This window comes from Carlito syrichta, unplaced genomic scaffold (genome assembly GCF_000164805.1).
Source record: "Carlito syrichta isolate Samal-C Ts95f unplaced genomic scaffold, Tarsius_syrichta-2.0.1 Scaffold309823, whole genome shotgun sequence".
In the NCBI taxonomy this organism is placed as follows: domain Eukaryota; kingdom Metazoa; phylum Chordata; class Mammalia; order Primates; family Tarsiidae; genus Carlito; species Carlito syrichta.
The window spans coordinates 128238-150524 of record NW_007253919.1 but is presented as its reverse complement, the minus strand read 5'-3'; the positions used below and the strand labels follow the sequence as shown (position 1 = coordinate 150524).

General features: G+C 41.2%; 1 protein-coding gene across 2 annotated transcripts in view; it reads left to right on the top strand.

Moving 5' to 3' along the window:
- Positions 1 to 22287, top strand: part of CFDP1 (craniofacial development protein 1) — a 150366-nt gene that overhangs the window by 18232 nt on the left and 109847 nt on the right. The window contains exons 3-5 of one of the 2 annotated variants that reach the window (XM_008067909.1): positions 1356 to 1572; positions 2787 to 2914; positions 19620 to 19739. In XM_008067909.1, coding sequence (XP_008066100.1) covers positions 1356 to 1572; positions 2787 to 2914; positions 19620 to 19739 — 465 coding nt within the window. The remainder of the gene's footprint in view (positions 1 to 1355; positions 1573 to 2786; positions 2915 to 19619; positions 19740 to 22287) is intronic. The other variant, XM_008067910.1, reaches the window with a different exon arrangement.

Here is a 22287-nt window from a genome sequence, read left to right as displayed (position 1 = left end):
CGATTTTTTTGATTTATTGTAGAGATGAAGTCTCGCTGCCCAGGCGGGTCTCGAACCCACAGGCTCAGGCATTCCACTCACCTCAGCCTCCCAAAGGCGCGGGATTACAGGCTGAGCCACCGAGCCGGCATACCTAGTCTTTACAACAGTAAACACTGCAGTGAATACTTTTTGCATACATTTATAAGTGTATCTGTAAGTGAAATTCATAAAAGTAGAATTGTTTACTCTAAGGTTGTATATGTGATTAAATTTTTTAAAAATAGGTATTAGCAGCCGGGCTCAGTGGCTCAGCCTGTAATCCCGCACCTTTGGGAGGCTGAGATGAGTGGATTGCCTGAGCCTGCAGGTTCGAGACCCGCCTAGGCAACTTGGCGAGACCTCATCTCTATAATAAATCAAAAAATCAGCCGGGCATGGTAGCACATTCCTGTAATTCCGGCTACTTGGAAGGCTGAGGCGGAAGGATCGCCGGAGCCCAGCAGGTCGAAGCTGTGGTGGCCGGGAGCAGCCACTGCACTCTAATCTGGGTGACAGAGTGAGACTCCAACTCAAAAAAAAATAGGTATTAGCAAATTGCCTTCTATACGCCTGGTATGGAATTATACTTCCACCAAAAATTATGAAAATTCTGATAGGTTGTTTAATTCAGATAAGAGTGTCTTCCCTAGAAGTCTTTACCTCAGTTTGGTGTTTCTGTTTTCCTGGGCATTGAAGCAGAAAGCAGATTATAGTTTATGAAAAGGAAAAAAAACATTTTATATATTAGATGATTTACCTGAAGTTAAAATAGTCTAAGAGGCAATTTACTCATATAAGTCTAATAAGTGGTTTAGCCCTTGAGCTTTTCTGTATTCCTGCTCTCATTTCTTCAGAAAGTGGGAAGAAACACTGATACCTTTTTTTCACGAGAACTCTTGGAAGAAATAGTGCAAATAAATTTGAGACTCTTCTTAATAGTACTTGTTTTCCAAATAGAGTGACTTTAAAAAGTCAGAAATTTCTGGCATATGTAATATGGTCTTAGAGTACTCTTTCTGGACAGATTAGCTCTGTGATTAGATGATTGGGGGTGTTTTCTTGGTGAAAATACTTTGTCCTGACTTAGAAGGAAAACACTGTATTTTTATTCTAAGTAATTGGAGAAAATACTAACAGTAAGAGCTCAATTCTTTTTCTTTTTCTACAAAATGTCAGCTTACCTCTCCTACTTCCCACAGTATGTTAATCAGTAGACTCAGATTTAAATTTTTTCTCAAGCTTGCAAGATTATGTTTGGATTTGAGGAAAGGTTAACTGAAATCACTTTGCATTGTCTCTTGTCTTTCCTTTTCCTTGTGAATGTTGGTGATTAGGAAGAGAAAGCAAGGGGGCCTCTCATTAGAAGAGGAAGAGGAGGATGCCAGTGCAGAATCTGATGGAAGTAGCAGTGAGGAAGAAGATGAAGCTACAGAGCAGGAAAAAGGCGTTGGATCAGAGGATGCAAGGAAAAAGAAGGAGGATGAACTCTGGGCCAGCTTCCTCAATGACGTGGGACCAAAATCAAAGGTGCCCCCAAGTACACAAGTTAAGGTAAATTGGGAGGTTAATGAGATAAATGTCTCTCCAGAAATACCCTAAGTTCACTGAGATTTGAAGCTTACAGCAGAAATCAAATGAGATAGGCCAGGCATGGTGGCTCATGCCTATAATCCCAGTACTTTGGAAGGCCGAGGTGAGAGGATTGCCTGATTCCAGGGGTTCGAGACGCATCTGGAGAACTTGGCAAGACCTCATCTCTGTAATAAATCAAAAAATTAGCCTGGCGTGGTGGCACATGCCTGTAGTCTCAGCTACTTGGAAGGCCAAGGTGAAGAATCGCCTGAACCCAGCAGGTTAGGCTGTGGTGACTGTGAGCATGCCACTGCACTCCAGTCTGAGTGACAAAGTGAGGCTCTGACTCAAAAAAAAAAAAAAAATCAGATGAGATGCCTTTTGACCATAACTCTACTAAGTAAAAAGCAAAGCATTCCCTATGGTAGGAGAGAATTAAGGGTTTTGTGTGTGTGTGTGAGTTACGAGTCTTACTCTGTCACCCAGGCTGGAGTGCAGTGGAACAATCAGCTCCCAGCTGGGCTCAGGAGATCCTTCTGCCTCAGCCTCCCAAGTATGGGATTATTGGGACTACAGGTGTACATAACCATGCATAGCTAGTTTTGATTTTTTTTTTTTTTTTTTTTTTTTTGGTAGAGACAGAATCTCGCTGTGTTGCCTCGGCTGGTCTCAAACTCCTGGACTCAAGCAGTCCTCCCACCTTGCCTCCCAAGGTGCTGGGATTACAGACGTGAGCTACCACACCTGGTCTACCTTTCCTAATCAAATAAATTTCCAATAGGTCTTTAACCGGTTAGAGATGAAACATTTAGGAACAGCCATGGCCGGGCGCAGTGGCTCACGCCTGTAATCCCAGCACTTTGGGAGGCCGAGGTGAGAGGATTGCCTGAGCTCACAGGATCGAGATCAGCATGGGCAACTTGGCAAGACCTCATCTCTACAATAATTCACAAAATTAGCTGGTCGTGGTGGTGCATGCTTGTAGTTCCAGCTACTTGGAAGGCTGAGGCAGAAGGATCGCCTGAGCCCATTAGGTCAAGGCTGCGGTGGCCGTGAGCATGCCCCTGCACTCTAGCCTAGGCAATAGAGTGAGACTCCAACTCAAAAAAAAAAAAAAGAACAACCACAAACATATGCTTACTTTCAGATTTCATCCTTTGGTGAAACTGATTTTATTTCTTGTTTTTTCATAGAAAGGAGAAGAGACTGAAGAGACAAGTTCAAGTAAATTGTTGGTTAAAGCAGAAGAGCTAGAGAAACCTAAAGAAACAGAAAAAGTTAAAATCACCAAGGTGTTTGATTTCGCTGGCGAAGAAGTGAGGTAAGAGGATTATCACAAACTTTGAAACTAATGCTTTTAAAAATAAGCATCTTTCTAAATGATGTTAGTTATCTGTCTTCATTCCAACCCATCATAATATTTTGGGAGATTTATGTTTAAACTTAAGGAAAATGGCTCCATAAGTTATTAGAGAGCATGAGAAAGGTCCTTTTACACACAGTAGTATAGTTTTTTGAGTTTTATGAAGTGATCAGCTGAACAGAAGCAAGGAAATATGAGTTAAGTGTTGCTGAGTACGGTGGCTCACACCTGTAATCCCAGCACTTTGGGAGGCGGAAGCCAGAGAATTGCCTGAGCCCAAGGGTTGATACCATCCTGGGCAACTTGACGAGACCTTGTCTCTACAATAAATCAAAAAATTAGCTGGACATGGTGGCACTCACCTGTGGTTTCAGCTGCTTGGAAGGCTGAGGTAGAAGGATTGCCTGAGCCCTGCAGGTCATGACTGTGGTGGCCATGAGCATGCCACTGCACTCCAGCCTGGGCGACAACGAGACTCCAACTCAAAAAAAAAAAGAAGAGTTAAATATTTCGTTCTACTTGCTCATTGCCGTGTTTTGTGACTTTGGGTAAGTCATTTCTTCCTTTATTACTTTTCTTGTCTGTGAAATAAGTGCCCCAGTGATGCCTGTAAGATCAGGTAAGTATTGAAAGTACACAGAAATTCAGTTCCAATGTAGTTTTCTTACCCTAATCGTATTTTTTAAATTTTTTTTTTTTTTTTTTTTGAGTTGGAGTCTCATTCTGTCACCCAGACTGGAGTGCAGTGGCCGCTCCCGGCCACCGCAGCCTCGACCTGCTGGGCTCCGGCGATCCTTCCGCCTCAGCCTTCCGAGTTACAGGCATGCGCTACCACGCCCGGCTGATTTTTTGATTTATTGTAGAGATGAGGTCTCGCTGCCCAGGCGGGTCTCGAACCCGCGGGCTCAGGCAATCCACTCACCTCAGCCTCCCAAAGGCGCAGGATTACAGGCTGAGCCACCGAGCCCGGCTGTATTTTTTAAATTTAATTCATGTGGTTTGTTTACCATAGTTGTAGATCTGCTGTTTTCACATGTTAAAATTGAAATAAATGGAAGGGGAAATTCCAGGTATGTGGCTCTTACCTAACAGCCAGGACACTGGTGTCTTTTCTCCATTTATTTCAGTTTTATTATGTGAAAGCAGCAAATCTATAATTTAGAGCTAAATGAGAACAGATTAAGTGTTAGTTGATAATTTTATGGGTAGTCATATTTATTTCTTTAATAGTAATTAATTAGACCTGTAGACCTCCGACAACACAATTTCTCCTAAAATTGTTATTCTTACAAATAATACTTTTCAACAATTACTTCATCCAGTGATATTGAAAAAGAATTTGGCAGTATCAGTTTTGGGGGTTTTTGTTTTTTTGGGTTTTGCTGTGTTGCCCAGGCTGATCTCAAACTCCTGGATTCAAGCAGTCTTCCCACCTCAGCCTCCTAAGTAGCTGGAACTATAGACATACATTACCACGCTTTGCCATTATCAGTTTTATAAATGGTATAGAGCAAAACATTTTATTATGTAAACTTTTTTTCTCCCCATCATTTTATTCTGAAAAATTTAACACAGAAAGCTTGCAAGAATAGTGTTACAGTGAATACCCATGTTCACTGTACCTATCATCATGTACCTATCACCCATGTACCTATCATCCAGATTCACCACTGGTTAAAGTTTGGCCTCTCTCTCACCACCAGTGTCTGTGTTTTTCCTTTGTTTTGGCTGAACCATTTAGAAATTGCTTGTAGTCATTGTGACAATTCAGTCTTAAATACTTTAGCACATGTCTTTTAAGACCAAGGACATTGTCCTTTACAACACAATATAATTCTCACATCCAGTAAATTTAACACTAGAGCATATTACTCTCTATAGTGAAAAGTTTTCAATCTGTTGCAGACCAGTACTTTTGTAAAACACAATAAAAAGGCATTAACAGAAAAATACATTTAAAAGACAAACAAAATACAGGCCCAAATTTTTATAAAATCCAATAGACACCCTGCTGTTCCTTCTCAGGGTTCTCGGGCTCAGGCTGCAGCAGCAGAGCACCACCGTGCTCAGGCATAACTGGGCCACCTGCCCCCAGTGGTGGCCCTTTTAACCTAGTGACAGGCATGGCCCAAAAAAGGGAAGATTCAGCAGGCATAATGTTACATTTTAACAAATATAGTCAAAAATGAACCGAAGATAGGAAAAGGGAAAGAATTATACAACTATACAGACTGTTACTGAAAATATTAGTATAAGCGATTGATACAGGAAGTCACCGTTACCTTGTTATTCTGTAATTGAAACTAAATGAAAAGCTGAGAGTAAAATTTCATTTTCTTTTTTTTTTTTTTTTTGAGCTGGAGTCTCACTCTGTCCCCCAGACTGGAGTGCAGTGGCCGCTCCCGGCCACTGCAGCCTCGACTTGCTGGGCTCCGCTGATCCTTCTGCCTCAGCCTTCCAAGTAGCTGGAACTACAGGCGCGTGCTACCACGCCCAGCTGATTTTTTGATTTATTGTAGAAATGAGGTCTCGCCTGCCCAGGCGGGTCTCGAACCCACGGGCTCAGGCAATCCACTCACCTCAGCCTCCCAAAGGCGCGGGATTGCAGGCTGAGCCACCAAGCCTGGCTTTCATTTTCAATATTAAACATCAGACATACACTTTGAATAGATGTTATTCATATTAATGATTTTGTTTGTTTGTTTTTGTTTTTGTTTTTTGAGTTAGAGTCTCACACAGTCGCCCAGACTAGAGTGCAGTGGCTGCTCCCGGCCACCGCAACCTTGACCAGCTGGGCTCCCGCGATCCTTCCGCCTCAGCCTTCCAAGTAGCTGGAACTACATGCAAGTGCTACCACGACTGGCTAATTTTTTGATTTATTGTAGAGATGAGGTCTTGCTAAGTCGCCCAAGCAGGTCTCGAACCCATGGGCTCAGGCAATCCACTCACCTCAGCCTCCCAAGGCACGGGATTACAGGCTGAGCCACTGAGCCCGGCTTATATTAATGATTATTAAGTTTAGGATTTTCGTTTACCTTTATCCAGAATGAAGCTAGTGATACTATATTTTCAAAGTTAATTTTTAGTGCTTCATTATAGGAGCCATTTTCAGTAATTATCCCATCAAGTTACACTTAAGTTTTTTTTTTTTTTTGAGTTGGAGTCAGACTGTCGCCCAGTCTGGAGTGCAGTGGCCGCTCCCGGCCACCGCAGCCTCAACCTGCTGGACTCCGGCGATCCTTCCGCCTCAGCCTTCCGTGTAGCTGGAATTACAGGCATGCGCTACCACGCCCGGCTGATTTTTTGATTTATTGTAGAGATGAGGTCTCACCTGCCCAGGCGGGTCTCGAACCCGCGGGCTCAGGCAATCCACTCACCTAAGCCTCCCAAAGGTGCGGGATTACAGGCTGAGCCACCGAGCCCGGCTACAATTAAATTTAAATGTAAGTTACATTAGTGGACAAATTACAATTAAATTTAAATGTAAGTTATATTTGTGGACAAAAAGGAATTCTAGGTGCCTGAATTTCCTATGCATAATTTTTTTTGTGTGTATGTGTGTCAGAGTTTCATTCTGTCACCCCCAGGCTGGAGTGCAGTGACATGATCATGGCTCACCGCAGCCTCCAACTCCTGGACTCAGGTGATTGAGGCAAACTTTCATCTCAGCCTCCTGAGTAGCTGGAACTACAGGCGTGTGTCACCACACCTGGCTAATTTTATTTATTTATTTATTTATTTTGTAGTGATGAGGTCTCACTATGTTACCCTACCCATACTGGTCTTGAACTCCTGGGCACAGTCTGCCCTCCTTACCTTCCAAAGTGTTGGCATTACCAACAGCGTGAGCCACCACGCCCAGCCTGATTATTCTTTTGATAGAAAGTGCAATTCAAGACAATCTATGAAACCTGTTAATATGGAGAAAATCTATTCTTCCATGCTTCTAACTTTAATTTTTTTTTTTTTTTTTTTGAGTTGGAGTCTCACTCTGTCACCCAGACAGGAATGCAGTGGCTGCTTCCAGCCACCGCAGCCTTGAACTGCTGGGCTCCGGCGATCCTTCCACCTCAGCCTTCCAAATAGCCAGAATTATAGGCATGTACCACCACGCCTGGCTGATTTTTTGATTTATTGTAGAGATGAAGTCTCGCTGCCCAGGCGGGTCTCGAACCCGCGGACTCAGGCAATCCACTCACCTCAGCCTCCCAAAGGCGCGGGATTACAGGCTGAGCCACCGAGCCCAGCCTGACTTTAATTTTTACTCTTATAATTTATTTGCTACTGAAAAACATGCTGAATGGCTTCCTTGCATGAAAGTACCAGGATTATCATCACCCTTTTTTTTTTTGAGTCAAGGTCTTACTTTGTTGCCCATGCTGGAGTGCGATGGTACGATCATAGCTCACTACAGCCTCAAACTCATACTCTCAAGAGATACTCCCACCGCAGGTCCCCCAAATAGCTAACACCACATCTGGCTAATTTTTAAAAACTGTTTTGTTATGACTGAGCTATGTTGCAAAGACTAGTCTCAAACTCCTTACCTCAAGTGATCCTCCTGTCTCAGCCTCCAAAAAGTGCTGGGATGACAGGTGTGAGCTACTGTTCGCAGCCAGAATTATTAAAAATACCAAAGATATTAGACTAATAGGCAAGTTTTGTTGTCTAATTGGAGACCACTTGGTTATTGTTTTAGAAACTCTTAAATTTATTCCACAGTTCATCATCCTCAATAGAATTTGTCCCTTTTGGGAAAAATGGTTATTTTATCTCAGTATGCATATGATTCATACTTACGGTCAGCTTTCAGTTTACCAAATACAAAGTAATATAAAGCAAGTAATTAAAAAATGTTAATGCCCTAGCCTTACCTAATTCAATTTCTTTCTTTCTTTCTTTTTTTGAGTCAGGACCTCACTCTGTCACCCAGGATAGCATGCAGTGGCATGACTGTGACTCACCACAGTCTCAGCTTCCTTGACTTAGGTAATCCATCTGCCTCAGTCTTCTAAGTAGCTGGGACTACAGGCACGCACTACCATGCCCAGCTAATTTTTTTACTTTTTGCAGAGATGAGGTCTCACTATGTTGTCCAGGCTGGTCTTGAATGCCGTGACTCAAACTGTCCTCTTTCTTCAGCCTCCAAAGTGCTGGGAATATAGGTTTTAGCCACATGTCCAGCCTAATTCACAGTTTCTAGTACTATACTAAGTGCAGCGTTTTAATGTTTTTGTTTTTGTTTTCCTTTGGTAGCAAGATATTTCTTGAAGAAAGAAGCAATGTGTTACTTCTAGCACAAGCTCCTTAATCCATAATGTTTCCTGTCATGTCTCACATCACTAAAGCATACTCTTCCAAACACTTCAACTCCACATGTGTTGACAGTGATCTTAGTTTTATTTTACAGAATTGTTAATATCATCCTTGTGTTTAAATCATGCCTGTAATAACAAAATTTTCACTTTAGCATTATCTGGCATTCTTCAAGTTGTATTGAAAAAATACTCACTTTATTATGGTTTTTAATATCATAAGCCAAATCCTGAATTCTTCAACCTTAGTATCATTGGAAAGTTGTACTTGAACCACCTTCTTTGCCACAGATTAACCCACATTTCCAACCAAGCAACTTTTATACAGTTTTTTATTAATATCTTGTTAGTGGTTTTTTCCTTTTTTTTTTTTTGTTAGTTTTAGCAACCAAAAATGCACCTTTCTTAAAAATCCATAACCTTTCAGCAACCTCCTTTTTCATAGGCTGCAATGCACTAATATTAATGTGTAGAATTTTACATCTGTTTCTATTGGCTTTTTAGTTTGTCACTCTTTCTTGCAAACAGATTTTTTGATTTTGAATTTATTTCTTTGTTTTGTATGTAAGTACCACTAAAGTTTTGATGGATTCTTTGTTTCATTAGCTACAAGATCAAAAACCAAACTCATCACAAATTGAATATCCCTAACCGGAATATCCTAAATTCTAAATACTTGAAAATTTGAAGCTTTTTGAGTGCCACTGATAGAGGAGATAGCTAGAGAAAGACTAGGCAGACAGACAAGGCAGGTCTCCCAGTAACAATGTAGTGAACTTCCAGTAGGCCTCTGGGATAGATATACTTGCATTGGTAAACAAAAGAGCCTCTGAAACTAGAGCTTAAGTATCCATTGCTGGGATGGAAAAACAACCAGTCATCTCCACATTAGGCCCCTAACTCCTGCTGATTGGTCTTTAGTACTGACCAATCAGGACAGCTAGTGCTGAACAATCAGTTCACAGCTAGTTCCAGCCAGTCAGCTCTGTACTAGGGCTATTTAAGCATCAGGTTTGGGCCCCAGAGCGGCAACCCCCTTGGGTCCCCTCCCACCGTGGGAGCTTTTCTGTTCTCTCAGTAAATCCTGCTTTCTCAGTTTCCAACCGTCCATGTCCCTCATTCCATCCCTCATTCCTACTGGGCACACAAAACCAGACTTGAGCTGCAGAAGATGGTTGGAGCTGAAGAGCCATGCATCCTGGAGGCTGGGGAGCTGGCTGAACCCAGAGAGCTGCTGGCAGAAGGCGAGACTCAAGCTGAGACACTTCTGGGCTGCAACACTCTCAGGGCTTGGCTTACCAGCCTATTAGAGCCAACACTTCTGGTGCTAGGCTTGCCAGCCCATGGAGCTGACCCTCTCTGGAGCTCAGCTGGCCGACCCATTGAGCTGACACTTTTTTTTTTTAAATTGAGATCTCGCCCAGTTGCCCAGGCTGGCTTTGGACCCATGGGCTCAGGCAATCCTCTCACCTCTGCCTCCCAAAGTGCTGGGATTATAGACACGAGTCACCACACCCAGCCTGAGCTGACACTCTTGATGTCCAGGCTGACATGAAAAATCCATTGAAGTTCAGGCTGACCTGAAAAATCCATATCACTACCATGATGCTTCAAGAAAATGCTCATTGGATTGGAACATTTTAGATTTTAGATTTTTGCATTAAGGATGCACAACCAGTATATAATAATATATAATAATGCAAATATTTCAAAATCTGAAAAATCCAAAATCTGAACATGTTTGGTCCCAAACATTCCACATAAGGGCTACTCAACCTGTATATGAAAGATTATAGAGTGAAACCAGTATGACCTTGGTTGGTCTTTGGTTTTTTTTCTAATCACTTTGGTTGTCATCTTGTGGTTTATCACTACTGCTGTATTCAGAAAGAATGTGTTTTCTTTACAGAAACATCTAGTGAGGCTTGTTTTGCCACCAGTAAATTAGGACTAAAAAGAAATTATGACCATTTTAGTTTCTTAATTGAGTTACTATTTTTAAGCAAGTTGTATATCTCTTTCTGAAATGCTTGTGATACATATTTTGTATTCCATACTTTTTTGAATTTTGGAATTGATACATTATTACTGGTTGAGCATTCAAAATTCAAAATACTTTGATGAACATTTCCTTTGAATGTCATGTTGGCATTCAGAAAGTTTTGAATTTTGGAGTATTTTGGATTTTCGGCTCTGTGATGCTCAACCTGTATAAATTTATCTTATTTTTATTTTTTAGAGACAAAGTTTCACTTTGTCGCCCAGGCTATAATGCAGTGGTGTGATCATAGTTCACTGCAACCTCAATCTCTTGTTCTCAAGTGCTGCTTCTGCCTCAAGCTCCTGAGTAGCTAGGACTATAGGCATGTACCACAATACCCAGCTAAGATTTTTTTGTGTGTGTGGTAGAGATGGGGTCTTGCTATGTTGCCCAAGCTGGTCTTGGAACTCCTGGCCTCAAACAATCCTCCTGCCTCTTCCTCTGAAAGCACTGAGATTACAGGCATGAGACAACATACCTAACCACCTGTATAAATTGTAAAAGTCACAATTGATTAACAAAGTGATTATAAAAATAACAAGTTAAAAAATGCTTACATTTGATTGCATTTTGGGGTTTTAGTTCACAAATAACCCTAAAATATCACACCCATTGTAATGTATACAGTTCATATCACATGTGACTCACCTTACAGGCTTGACAATAACTGAATTGATCTGTACTTTTGTTCAATGCAGTGAGTTCACTGATCATGTCTTGAATATTGTGACATTGTCAAATTGCTATACAGGTTTCTAAATACAGTTTCTGTACCCATCTCATTTTGGACCCATAACAGGTAGTTTTATAGCCAACACTTTGAATAGCGCTGTGTACAAATGATTCCAATCAAAATTTTCCCAGTTAGCCAAAAATGTACTTTATAGATGTATTTCTTGTTCAAGATTAAATACTACTTTTGGTCTTTTTTTTTTTTTTTTTTTTTTTTTTTGGCATTTGGGCTTTTTAACCTCCTTGAACTTAGAATTGTTTTTCAAGCCTTTTTGTACTTCATGACATTTTTTTTTTTAAGATAAAAGGCCATTTGTATTACATAATATCCCTCAGTTTGGATTGTTGCGTTGTTTTCCCATGACGAGCTTCCGATTAATCACATTAGACAAAAAAACTACATTGAGGATGCTTCTTCTCCATCAAGGGACTGAATATTGGTGGTGATGTTAGACCTCCAAAACCTTAAGGCAATATATTCCAGAATTCCCCATTGTAAGGTAATGTTTTCCTTGATAATTAATCATTTTTGGGATCCATTAAATAATTATTGATGATGTGAGTTAGTAATGTATTTTGCTACCAGAAGTTATACTGGAAGCTGTTGAACTGTCCAGCAGGGGGTAGCAGAACACCGATGGTAAATTTTCAAGTAATTTGAAATCCTATAAAATATAGAAAGTATATGAGTGTGCCACTAGGAATATAGGGTTTTTGTTGTTGTTGTTTTTGTCGGAGTCTCGCTCTGTCGCCCAGGCTGGAGTGCAGTGGCACAATCACAGCCATCTCAACCTCGACCTGTTGGGCTCAGGTGATCCTTCCGCCTCAGCCTTCCAAGTAGCTGGAACTACAGATGTATGCCATCACCAAGCCCAGCTAATTTTATTTATTTGTTTGTTCATTATTATTATTTTTTTTTTTTTTTTTTTTAAGATACAAGGTCTTGCCAAGTTTGCCAGGTTGGTCTCGAACTCCGGGGCTTAGGCAGTCCTCTTGCTCTCCCTCCCAAAGTGCTGAAATTACAGGCCACCACCCCTGGCCAGGTTTTAAAATTTTTAGAAGTTACGTTTTTCTTGGCTTTAATTATTTCCCCTCGTGTCATGTAGAATATCTAAGGAAGTTGTATTTATAACTTTATCAGTTACTAGTACATAGAAAGTAAAAAAAGCTGGTGAATAACTATTGCTATGAGAAATTATTAAATTTTTGATCAAATTACATTTTACGAACTTGTTTTTAAGTATTAGTATAGTTATCTGCCACAAATTTCCTATTTCATTTTGAAAGTAAGGGTATTGCATTTTATTTTTATTAGAAAATACAGTTTATTTAAGAGGAGAGAGAGAAAGAGAGAGAGAAGATTCACCTCCCCAAGGTGGGGGAGGGGACCAAAGCCAGAAAGCATGGTGACAGCCATGGCGCAAAGAGCACATGGCCGCACCCAGAGTCTAGCAAGGCAATGGCGAGTGTATGGCATTTTAAAATACAGTACTTAAATTATTAATTTCACAGCAACTTGTATGGTGTTAGAGTCTATAATACTGAATGATCTATCGCAGAAACAAAGAACTGAATATCACATGTTTTCACTCATAAGTGGACCTTGAACAATTATTGTAATACTATAAGAAAAGGATTGGCAGTAGCGGGAAACTGCCGGCAGTGGGGTAGGCAGGATTGGCAGTAGTGGGAATCTGCAGGGACAGAGGAGCATACCCCATCAACAAGGGTACCTGTATAATGAACATTTGTATACTTAACCCTAAATTGTACCCCACATCTTTAAAATTAAAAAAAAATTAGAAATAATAAAAATTTAAAAATATATGTAGTACTTGATGAGTATTCAGGGAGTCCACTGTTTTCATAATTAGTCAGAAGAGGGCAGTGCTATGTCTGTCAAAAACAGAAATAAGAGTATGGAAGTGCTTTTTTTCTATAAACTGCATACTGTGGCACAGACATACTTCAAAAATAATACATGCTTGTAAAAAAATACAGAAATATATAACATGAAAAGTGACAGTTCTTTGTAACTCCCTCCCACTAAAGAAAACAAACCCTGCTAATAGTTGGCATGTTGGCAGGATTTTTTTTTTAATTTAAATTATACTTAAATGTAGGTATTAAAAGGAATCGTCATGAGGAGACTTGGGAGATCTGAATTTTCATTGATAACTAGATACAAATTTGGTGTATGAATTTGAGCATATCTTTTAATCTCTTGATATCATCATTCTACTTTATGTCTATATCAAATTAAGAGCATTACTATACCTTTAATAAATGTGAGAAAAGAGCTAGTGATGACTGGGAGGGATTTTTAAGTACAAGAATAAGGTAATGCTAGCATAAAATTAGTCTTTTAGTTTTTCTACATTTTAATTGTTAAATTTTGGATCTTGGCCATTTTGTTCTGTTTTTATCGCCTCTTGCAAAACAGTATAGCTTATTAACCTTGGGGAATGAGAGAAAATGGTATTTTTTATCATTCCCTATCATATAACCAGCTGAGCCGGTTAGCTCATACTTTCCTAAATGATTCACCTTTTGGAAAAGGCCAGTCATGGAAAGTTTCTATCCAAATAAAGACTTTTCAGGAAATTCTGAGTAAGTGAAAATAAAGTTAAAGTGGAACTTCTGCTGAGAACATTTGAACTAACTGATGCAATAGTTCTTTTCCTATTAGGATTCCCTCTTGTGTATTAGAGGTGGTCTATAATTTAATCTCCTTCTTGAAGTTATCTGAATCTTTCATTGCTTGTTGAAAGTGGAGTTCTTATAAGCATACAATCAATGAGTATCTGCTAATATTTTTGTCAATTACCTAAGTTCTTTTATATTTCAAAAGTAATACACCAGCAAAATATGCCAGTGTTTTCTAGTGAACATGGATAGGACTTGGCACTAAGAAGTTAAGAGAGATACTCCCACAGGTTGTATTTTTTCCGTACTTCCTGTATGGCACTTATTACATGTCATCTGTTGTCATGACTCGCCTTCATGGTTGGATGTTCTGCTGGACCAGGAGCTCCTGCAGGGAAGGCAGAGGCCGTGTCATTTTTTACAAAATATGTTTAAAATCTTACAGTGCTTGGAAGTAGGTTGCTTTTCAGAAACTGTTTACTTAATTGTGTTAGGTCGCTGCTATAAGGCTTGTCAGTCCTCTGGTAAAACTAGTAAAAACTAAAACCAGACATGTGTTACACAAAGGCAGCTTTTCTTTTCCCTGTCACTCGGGCCACTTGATCTTCATCTTCTCTATTACCAACATTCTGAAATTTCACTGTGGTGTCTCTTGATGTGGATCTTTTTTTTTTTTTTTTGAGTTGGAGTCTTACTCTGTTGCCCAGACTGGAGTGCAGTGGCACGCTCCCAGCCACCGCAGCCTCGACCTGCTGGGCTCCAGCGATCCTTCCGCCTCAGCCTTCCAAGTAGCCGGAACTACAGGCGTGTGCTACCACATCTGGCTAATTTTTTGATTTATTGTAGAGGTGAAGTCTCACCAAGTTGCCCAGGCGGGTCTCGAACCCACGGGCTTAGGCAGTCCACTCACCTCAGCCTCCCAAAGCATGGGATTACAGGCCTAGCCACTGAGCCCGGCTGATGTGGATCTTTTAAAGTTTGCCACCTCATATTCTGAGACTCTTTTTGTGGAAACTCATCCTTCACTGTTAGAAAATTTTCTTTTGTTGTTGATAACTTTCCCCTGTTTTCTCTTTTTCTGAAGTCCATATTAGTTGAATTGATGTAATAGGCTAGGCTAGGCATGTTGTTTTATTATTGTCATTGAGGTAACAAAATAACTCGGCAACTTAGTAGCATAATATAGCACATACTGATTTCTTTCTGGTGCAAAGTCTAATACAGTTTGAGTAGCATCTTGGCCATCTGGAACACATAGCCTTCAGGATTGCTATGGCAGGGGAAGAATGAATAATTTGATATTCATTTAATTCTCCTGTTTTCAGAATGGACTTTAGCCTTCCCTTTTGTGAGTCTGAAACTCTGTGGTTTTCATTTCTTTAAAGAGTAATGGGTTCTGCTGGGTTGGGGATAGGGAGGCAATAGCCTGGGGTATGAGGGGATATGGGGCCTGCTCCTGATGCAGACTTTCAGCTGGTTTCACCTTGCTCCTTTCCTCTACCTTCAGTTTCCTGGTATCTCAATTTAATGAGACTTTCTAGGGTACTGTGTTACAGATTGGCTTCCTTGTTGGCCATCCACTTGGCTGCTGTCTTAGGAAATCAGAGAATACAAAAACCAAAGCCAGTTACTACTTGTCTGTTTGCTCTCTACTTTCAGAAAATATGTTTGATGTCTCTTTTCTGTTATAGCTCTTTTCCTTATCATTGTGTAGTTTTAGTATTTACCACTGTTTAGTAGGGTTTTGGTAGGAAAAGAGAATAAGCATGTGTTCAGACTCCTGCGTGTAAGTGGCAGTTTCTGCTTCTTCATTGGCCATCTCTGGTCTGCCCCAGGGCAAGGAGATTGAAAGGAACTCTTTCTAGTCCAATACTCTGGAAATCTGCATTAGACCTGAGATTTGGATGTGGACTTTTTCAGGTTATCTACATAACAGTGTAAGAAATCACCCCCAAATTTAGTGGCTTTAAAAAACAATTGTTTCATTCTAATTCCTCATAGTTCCAGGGTGAATGGGCTCAGCTAGGCAGTTCTTGCTCAGAGTCTCTCATGCAGTTGTCAGGCAGTGCTAAGTGTGAATTTGTTTCAGAGGTTTCCTTACTCACATGTCTGATGCCAAGGCTAGGAATATTCAAACTCCTGAGGGTTGGAACAGGCTCTTCAGGCATCTGTCTCTGTTTGGTCTTCTTGGATGGTAGCTTGGAATTGCAAGGATGCAATCTCCAGAGAGAGACCCAAGTGGAAGCTATGTCACCTTTTGTCAGCTAGCTTCAGAAGTCATGTAGTGCCACTTCCACAGAACTTTGTGAGTTGAGGCAGCCACAAAGGCCCACTCAACTTCAAGGCATAATGACATAGACTTCCCCCTCACTGAGATAGTGTCAAGGTTCTGGAAGAACGTGGGGATGGGAAATTTGTGGCAGCCATCTTTGAAAAATCCTGTCTGCTATAGGGTTCTCTATAGCATTGTTTAATCTCAGGATAGTCTTGAAGGGGTAACTTAGGGTAACTTAACTCTTTAGATTTCAGTTTTCTCTCACAAAATGTAAATGTGTATGTCAGCTGTTGCTACAGTAATGCTGTGTTACAAATCATCTCAAAACTCAGTGGTATACAACATAAACACCTATTTGTTACCCATGGGCCTCTGAGTTTCTGGGATTGACCAGATCTAAACTTGACTCCAAGCTGCTTATTGAGTTTAGATCTGCAGCATGTGTCTTTCTGCCATCTTGGGCCATTAGCTACTTGCGGCTATTCCTATGACTCAGGGAGGCAAGTGAAACAGCACAAACATGTTTAAAGCTTCTGTTCCTCTCCAGTCAACTAATAATGCCTCATTAGTCTTTGAAGCAGGTCATGTATTCAAGCTCAGCGTCAGTAGGATAGGGAAGTGTCTTCTTTCTTCGTCAACAGGGAAGAAGGAAAATATTGCTGAATGGTATTCTAACCTGTCATATAAATTCTTCCTCTTATTTTTGACTCTTATTCCTGAGAGGTTTATTTGGGAGAGTAGAGAGATACACAAATTAAACTAATATAGAGTAGGACCAAATGATGGAGGGCCTTGAATGTGAGGTTCAGCAGTTTATATTTGATCATCTGAGTAATGCTGAGCCATCACAAGAACTGGAGCAGGAGAGTAACGGGTTGTTTTTTGTTGTTGTTGTTTGTTTTTTGGGTTTTTTTTTAGTTGGAGTCTCACTAAGTCACCCAGACTGGAGTGCAGTGGCCGCTCCCGGCCACCGCAGCCTCGACCTGCCAGGCTCCGGTGATCCTTCTGCCTCAGCCTTCCCAGTAACCGGAATTACAGGCATGTGCTACCACGCCTGGCTGATTTTTTGATTTATTGTAGAGATGAGGTCTCGCTGCCCAGGTGGGTCTCGAACCCGTGGGCTCAGGCAATCCACTCATTTCAGCCTCCCAAAGGCGCGGGATTACAGGCTGAGCCACCGAGCCTGGTGGGTTTTTTTTTTTTTTTAATGTTACTCTTCAAGATTAACGTGGCAGTCTCCCAGTAAAGATTCTTTTTTTTTTTTTCCCATTCATTTACTTCACACTTTATTCTCATTGCACTGGGGTCATGCTCCAGTGTATACATTGTAAATAGTCAGGACCCCAGTTCTAACTGTCTCCAAGCTCAGGATCTGGATCAGAATCTCTGGCATCTGGACCAGAGGGTGACTACTGCGTCAGGGGTCTGGGGGCTGCTGGGGAAAAGGCAGGAAACAGGGATGGAGTTGACCATGGAGGAGTCATGTTCCAGGGCTCCCATCTGGGCACCCGAGGATCCTGCACATAGCTCGTGGGGTGAGGAACCCAAAGCCCAGGGCTGGAACTCAGGAGAGAAGATGACCATGTCTGCACAGGAAGGACCTAAAAAGATGCTATTCTTCCATCCACATCCATATGTATATCCCAAAATCCTGCAAGGAGCCTCCACATGAGGACAGGTTCAGGGTTGACTCCTAGGTCTCTCCTGGCCTTCTGAGTAGTCTGCTGGAAGTCCTGAAAACTTGTCACCATCTGCAGACACTCCTGCCATCTCCTCTTAAAGCCCTTCTGTTCGACATGCTGGGCAATTGCTTTAGACCATTTGATTCTTCTCCAAGAACTCTTCAAGGTCAAATGCTTTCTATTCTTTTAGGAAACTCTGAACTTCCAGACCACTCCAAGGGTTACTAAACTGGTCTGACAGTTCTTCGGTTCTGTGGTCTCGTTTTTTGCTTCCTGAGGATCTGTAGCAAGTTTAGTCTGTCTCACTTTCTCACTTTCTCCATTTCTGAGTCTCCTCCTGGGATTCTTCTCACAGCAGCCATGGGGCCTGATCCTGGGTTGGCAGAGAACCAGCCCTTCCTCTGCTTCTGGTGCTCCCAGTGAAGATTCTTAATACAGCAGCTCCCAAACTCTTATTCTGTGCTCCTTAGATATGTGACACAGTACTAAGTGTAGATGTAAGATGAGTGTGAGACAACTGAAGGAAAATTTGTTCTAGAAAGATGCCCAAAAGGTAGATAGAATCTTACATTCCTTAAAGGTAGAATGTATAGGATTTACCTGTCATCATTCTTGGCCAATCTTTTTCTAGATGACCTGGTTGAACACTCATAATACAATGATTATAATCTTGGGACCCTCCTTGCTAAAAGATTGAATTTGTTTTCTATTTTCTAAGATGGAGTCTCACTCTGTTGCCCAGGCTGGAGTGCAGTGGCACAATTATGGCTCACTGCAGCCTCGACCTCCTGGGCTAAAGCCATCCTCTTGCCTCAGCCTTCTGAGTAACTGGGACTAAGGTACATGCCATCATACTTGGCTGATTTTTTTGCAGAGACTAAGAATTGCTATGTTGTCTTGGCTGGCCTCAAACTTCTGGGCTCAAGCAGTCCTCCCACCTCAGCCTCCCAAAGAGCTGAGATTACAGGTATGTACTGTCATGCTTGGCCTACTATTAATAGATTGAATTTAAACAACATTCCTGTTTTTTCAACCTGGCAAGCCTAGGCAGGCATTAAGCATTTCTCTTCCTCTCTTTCTCTGAATTTTCAGGTATCATAAATGTCTTTATTTGATCCTTTAGGACTCAGTTTTAATAAGGGTGATTTTTCTAGATTTGAAATCAGACAGGATTCTTGGTCATGTTGCTTTCTCCCATTTCCAAATTAGTGCTGATTTAACCAGTTTTAAGGGATTTTGTTTCATTTTCGGGTTGTTTCAGGGATAGAACAGTTGCTTTCTGCAGAGTATTTCCAATTGTCTGTACTGTTGCTTTTCTTCTTGAAATACTGCCAGTGTTTTTCTCCCTAGTATTCCATCTCTCCATCTTGACCTTTACTGGGCCTTTAAGTCTGAACACTAATCTATATGTGAGGTACTATGAAGGCCTTTTCAGCCTTTTCACCAGTAACCCACCATGGATTGAGATTCAGTAGTGACTGCTGAATTGCGTTTCATGACAGAAGTCACAAAGAGGATTTTGGGGAGACAAAATTTTGTGTATATTGTTTCATTTGTTCATTTTAGTCAGGGAAAATGTCTTTATCTAACATTGTTGTAGTACCAGCCTAGGCAACATAATGAGATCTTGTCTCTACAAAAAAAGTTAAAAATTAGCCCGGCATGGTGGTGTGCACCTATAGTCCCAGCTAGTTGGGAGGCTGAAGTAGAAGGATGGCCTGAGCCCAGGAGGTTGAGGCTGTGGTGAGCCATGGCTATGCCACTGTACTCAAGCCTGGGTGACAGAGTGAGACCCATACTCAAAAATAAAGTAAAATAAAATAAAAATGTTGTAGTAAACTCTAGTCACAGCACTCAGCAGCCAGAACTTATTGAAAGCCCAGTGGGTATTTTTCTAGTTGTTATCTATTCCCTCTTCTGAGAGTTTGTTTCTCTCTCTTTATTCCTCTTGTAAACTTTGTCCTTGGCACAGGGTGACTAAGGAAGTGGATGCTACATCTAAAGAAGCCAAATCCTTCTTCAAGCAAAACGAGAAAGAAAAACCACAGGCTCATGTTCCTTCAGCTCTGCCATCACTCCCTGCCGGCTCAGGGTGAGTGTTTTAGTCTAGGTCCCAGGTATATGTGGCATGTTAGAGAAGCTGTTTTCAGTGCAACAACCTGCTTTAGCTGCAGCTCTGAGAACTCCTTCCCTGAGGGAATTATGGTACTGCTTTGCCTCTACTGAAGTATTTACCAAAATGAAAGGTGCAAAGGAAAATTAGCCATAGCTTTCTCATTTTATTCCAGCCTGAAAGAAGTCCTGATTTGCAATGTTGAATACAGAGCTCAACATGTAAATTTTGCACATAAAAATAATCATTTTTGGTTGAAAATATCAGTATATATCAGAACCTTTAGTGAAGATTTGAATTGAGTACTCACTTCCATCCCCCATGACCTAGGAACATAAAAAGGAACAAAAAGGTCAAAGGTGATCTACAAATAGTTTCCTTTTTTTTTTTTGAGTTGGAGTCTCACTCTGTCGCCCAGACTGGAATGCAGTGGCATGCTCCCCGGCCTCCGCAGTCTCGACCTGCTGGGCTCAGGCAATCCTCCCACCTCAGCCTTCCAAGTAACCGGAACTACAGGTGCATGTTACCGCATCTGGCTAATTTTTAGTTTATTGTAGAGATGAGGTCTCGCTAAGTTGCCTGGGCGGGTCTCGAACCCACAGGCTCAGGCAATCCACTTGCTTTGGCCTCCCAAAGTGCTGGAATTATAGGCTGAGCCACCAAGCCCGTCCACAGATAGTTTTCGTTTTTTTTTTTTTTTTCATTAATCAGTATTTTTTATTATGGAGCAGATAGTTTTCTTAACACACTGTCAAGACCTTAACAGTTTTTCTCCATTCATATTTTTTATATTACTTGAGTTATTTTTAGTTGAAGACTAGAATTTTTTTCCTTTGGAAGAAGTAAAAATTATTTTCTTCTTAACCTAAATGTGAGAAGTGAAGCATCCTGGTAGATGAGAGAAGCCTTGAGCTGTAGCCCACAAAAAAATGAACATATACCTCATTGCATGGGTAGCCCTGGTCACTCAGCTGACTCCTGTGGGGAATTCTGTATTCTTGATGTCCTCAGATGTTTGAGATAGAACAAAACTCCTAAACTGGCTTCTCTGATTCTTCTGTCTGAGATTGTCCCCTCTTCCTTCCCTCCTCAATTATACCTGTCTCTGCTATGACTAGTAAATATTTTATTGTTTTACCTTTTTTTAAAGTGCATTGGTTTTCCTATCAGAGTATGAGCTTTTCTAGTGTAGGCCTTCCTCATCTTTGCGGCTCTGGCTCTAAACAACACAGAATTAAACTGATATACTCTCTTAGGTTGCAGTTACCTAGAAACAGACCCTGAGACCAAGGTTTGAGTGCATGTTGTTTATGTGAGAGGTGATTCCAGGAAGCCCCAGTGAAAAGGTAAAAGAGAGGAAAGAAGCCAGTAAAGGGTGAGTTATCAAGCACGTCACTGCTGGTGGTGGCTGGCACTCAGTCCTACTGGGGAACTCTGGAAAGAACATAGTGAGGGCTGAGGAGACTGGGATGTTTATTCTCTAGCGCCCATCTGATGTTGGCTCAGAGTTCCTTCCACATGTTCCCTGCCCTTCTTCCTCAGGCTGTGAACTGCAGGTGCTTACAGTAAGATGTTGCTCTCAGCATGTGCCAAGATGGTGAATGCCAGGAAATGTGAATGGGGTTACATCCGCATCTGCTACATCTTTATCTGCTTTGTACTCAAAAGTATTTCTCTCCCACTGAAGCTACCAGGTGGCGGAAGCCATGTAGTAGTAGTAGTTATACAGAAACCTAAGAAGGAAAAGAATTTGACTGCTTGCTACCAAAGTAGAAATGATATAAAAGAAAATGAATACAACTGTAAAAGGAATAGAGGTTTATAATAGGGACAGAAGTCTCCAGACCTGGCCCTGTTAATACTCTAGGCCAGTACTTTCCATGCTGTGGTTTGCAATCATTAGTTGAAAGAAAATATCATCAAGGCAGAAGGATGTTTGAGCCCAGGAGTTTGAGACCAGTCTGGGCAACATAGTAAGACCTCATCTCTACAAAAAATCAAAAATGTAGCTAGGCATGGTGGTATGTGCCTATTGTCTCAGCTACCTGGGATGCTGAGGCAGAAGGATCCACCTGAGCTCAGTGTGTCAAGGCTATTATGAGCTGTGATCCTGTCACTGCACTCCAGCCTGGGTGACACAGTGAGACCCTAACTCAAAAAAAAAGTCATCAGTAAAAAAAACAAAGCAGGTGGTATCACAATACCAGACTTCAAACTTTACTATAAAGCTACAATCATCAAAACAGCTTGGTATTGGTACAGGAACAGGTATATAGATCAATGGAACAGAATTGAGATTCCAGAAGCAAAACCTCAATTCCTCAACCAACTCATCTTCGACAAAGCCCCCACCACCTACCAGTGGGGAGAAGAGAACCTATTCAGTAAATGGTGCTGGGAAAACTGGTTGACCACATGCAGAAGATTGAAACAGGACCCTTATCTATCCCCATGCACAAAGGTTAATTCCAAATGGATCAGAGACCTAAATGTAAAACCTCAAACCATAAGAACCTTAGAAAAGGAC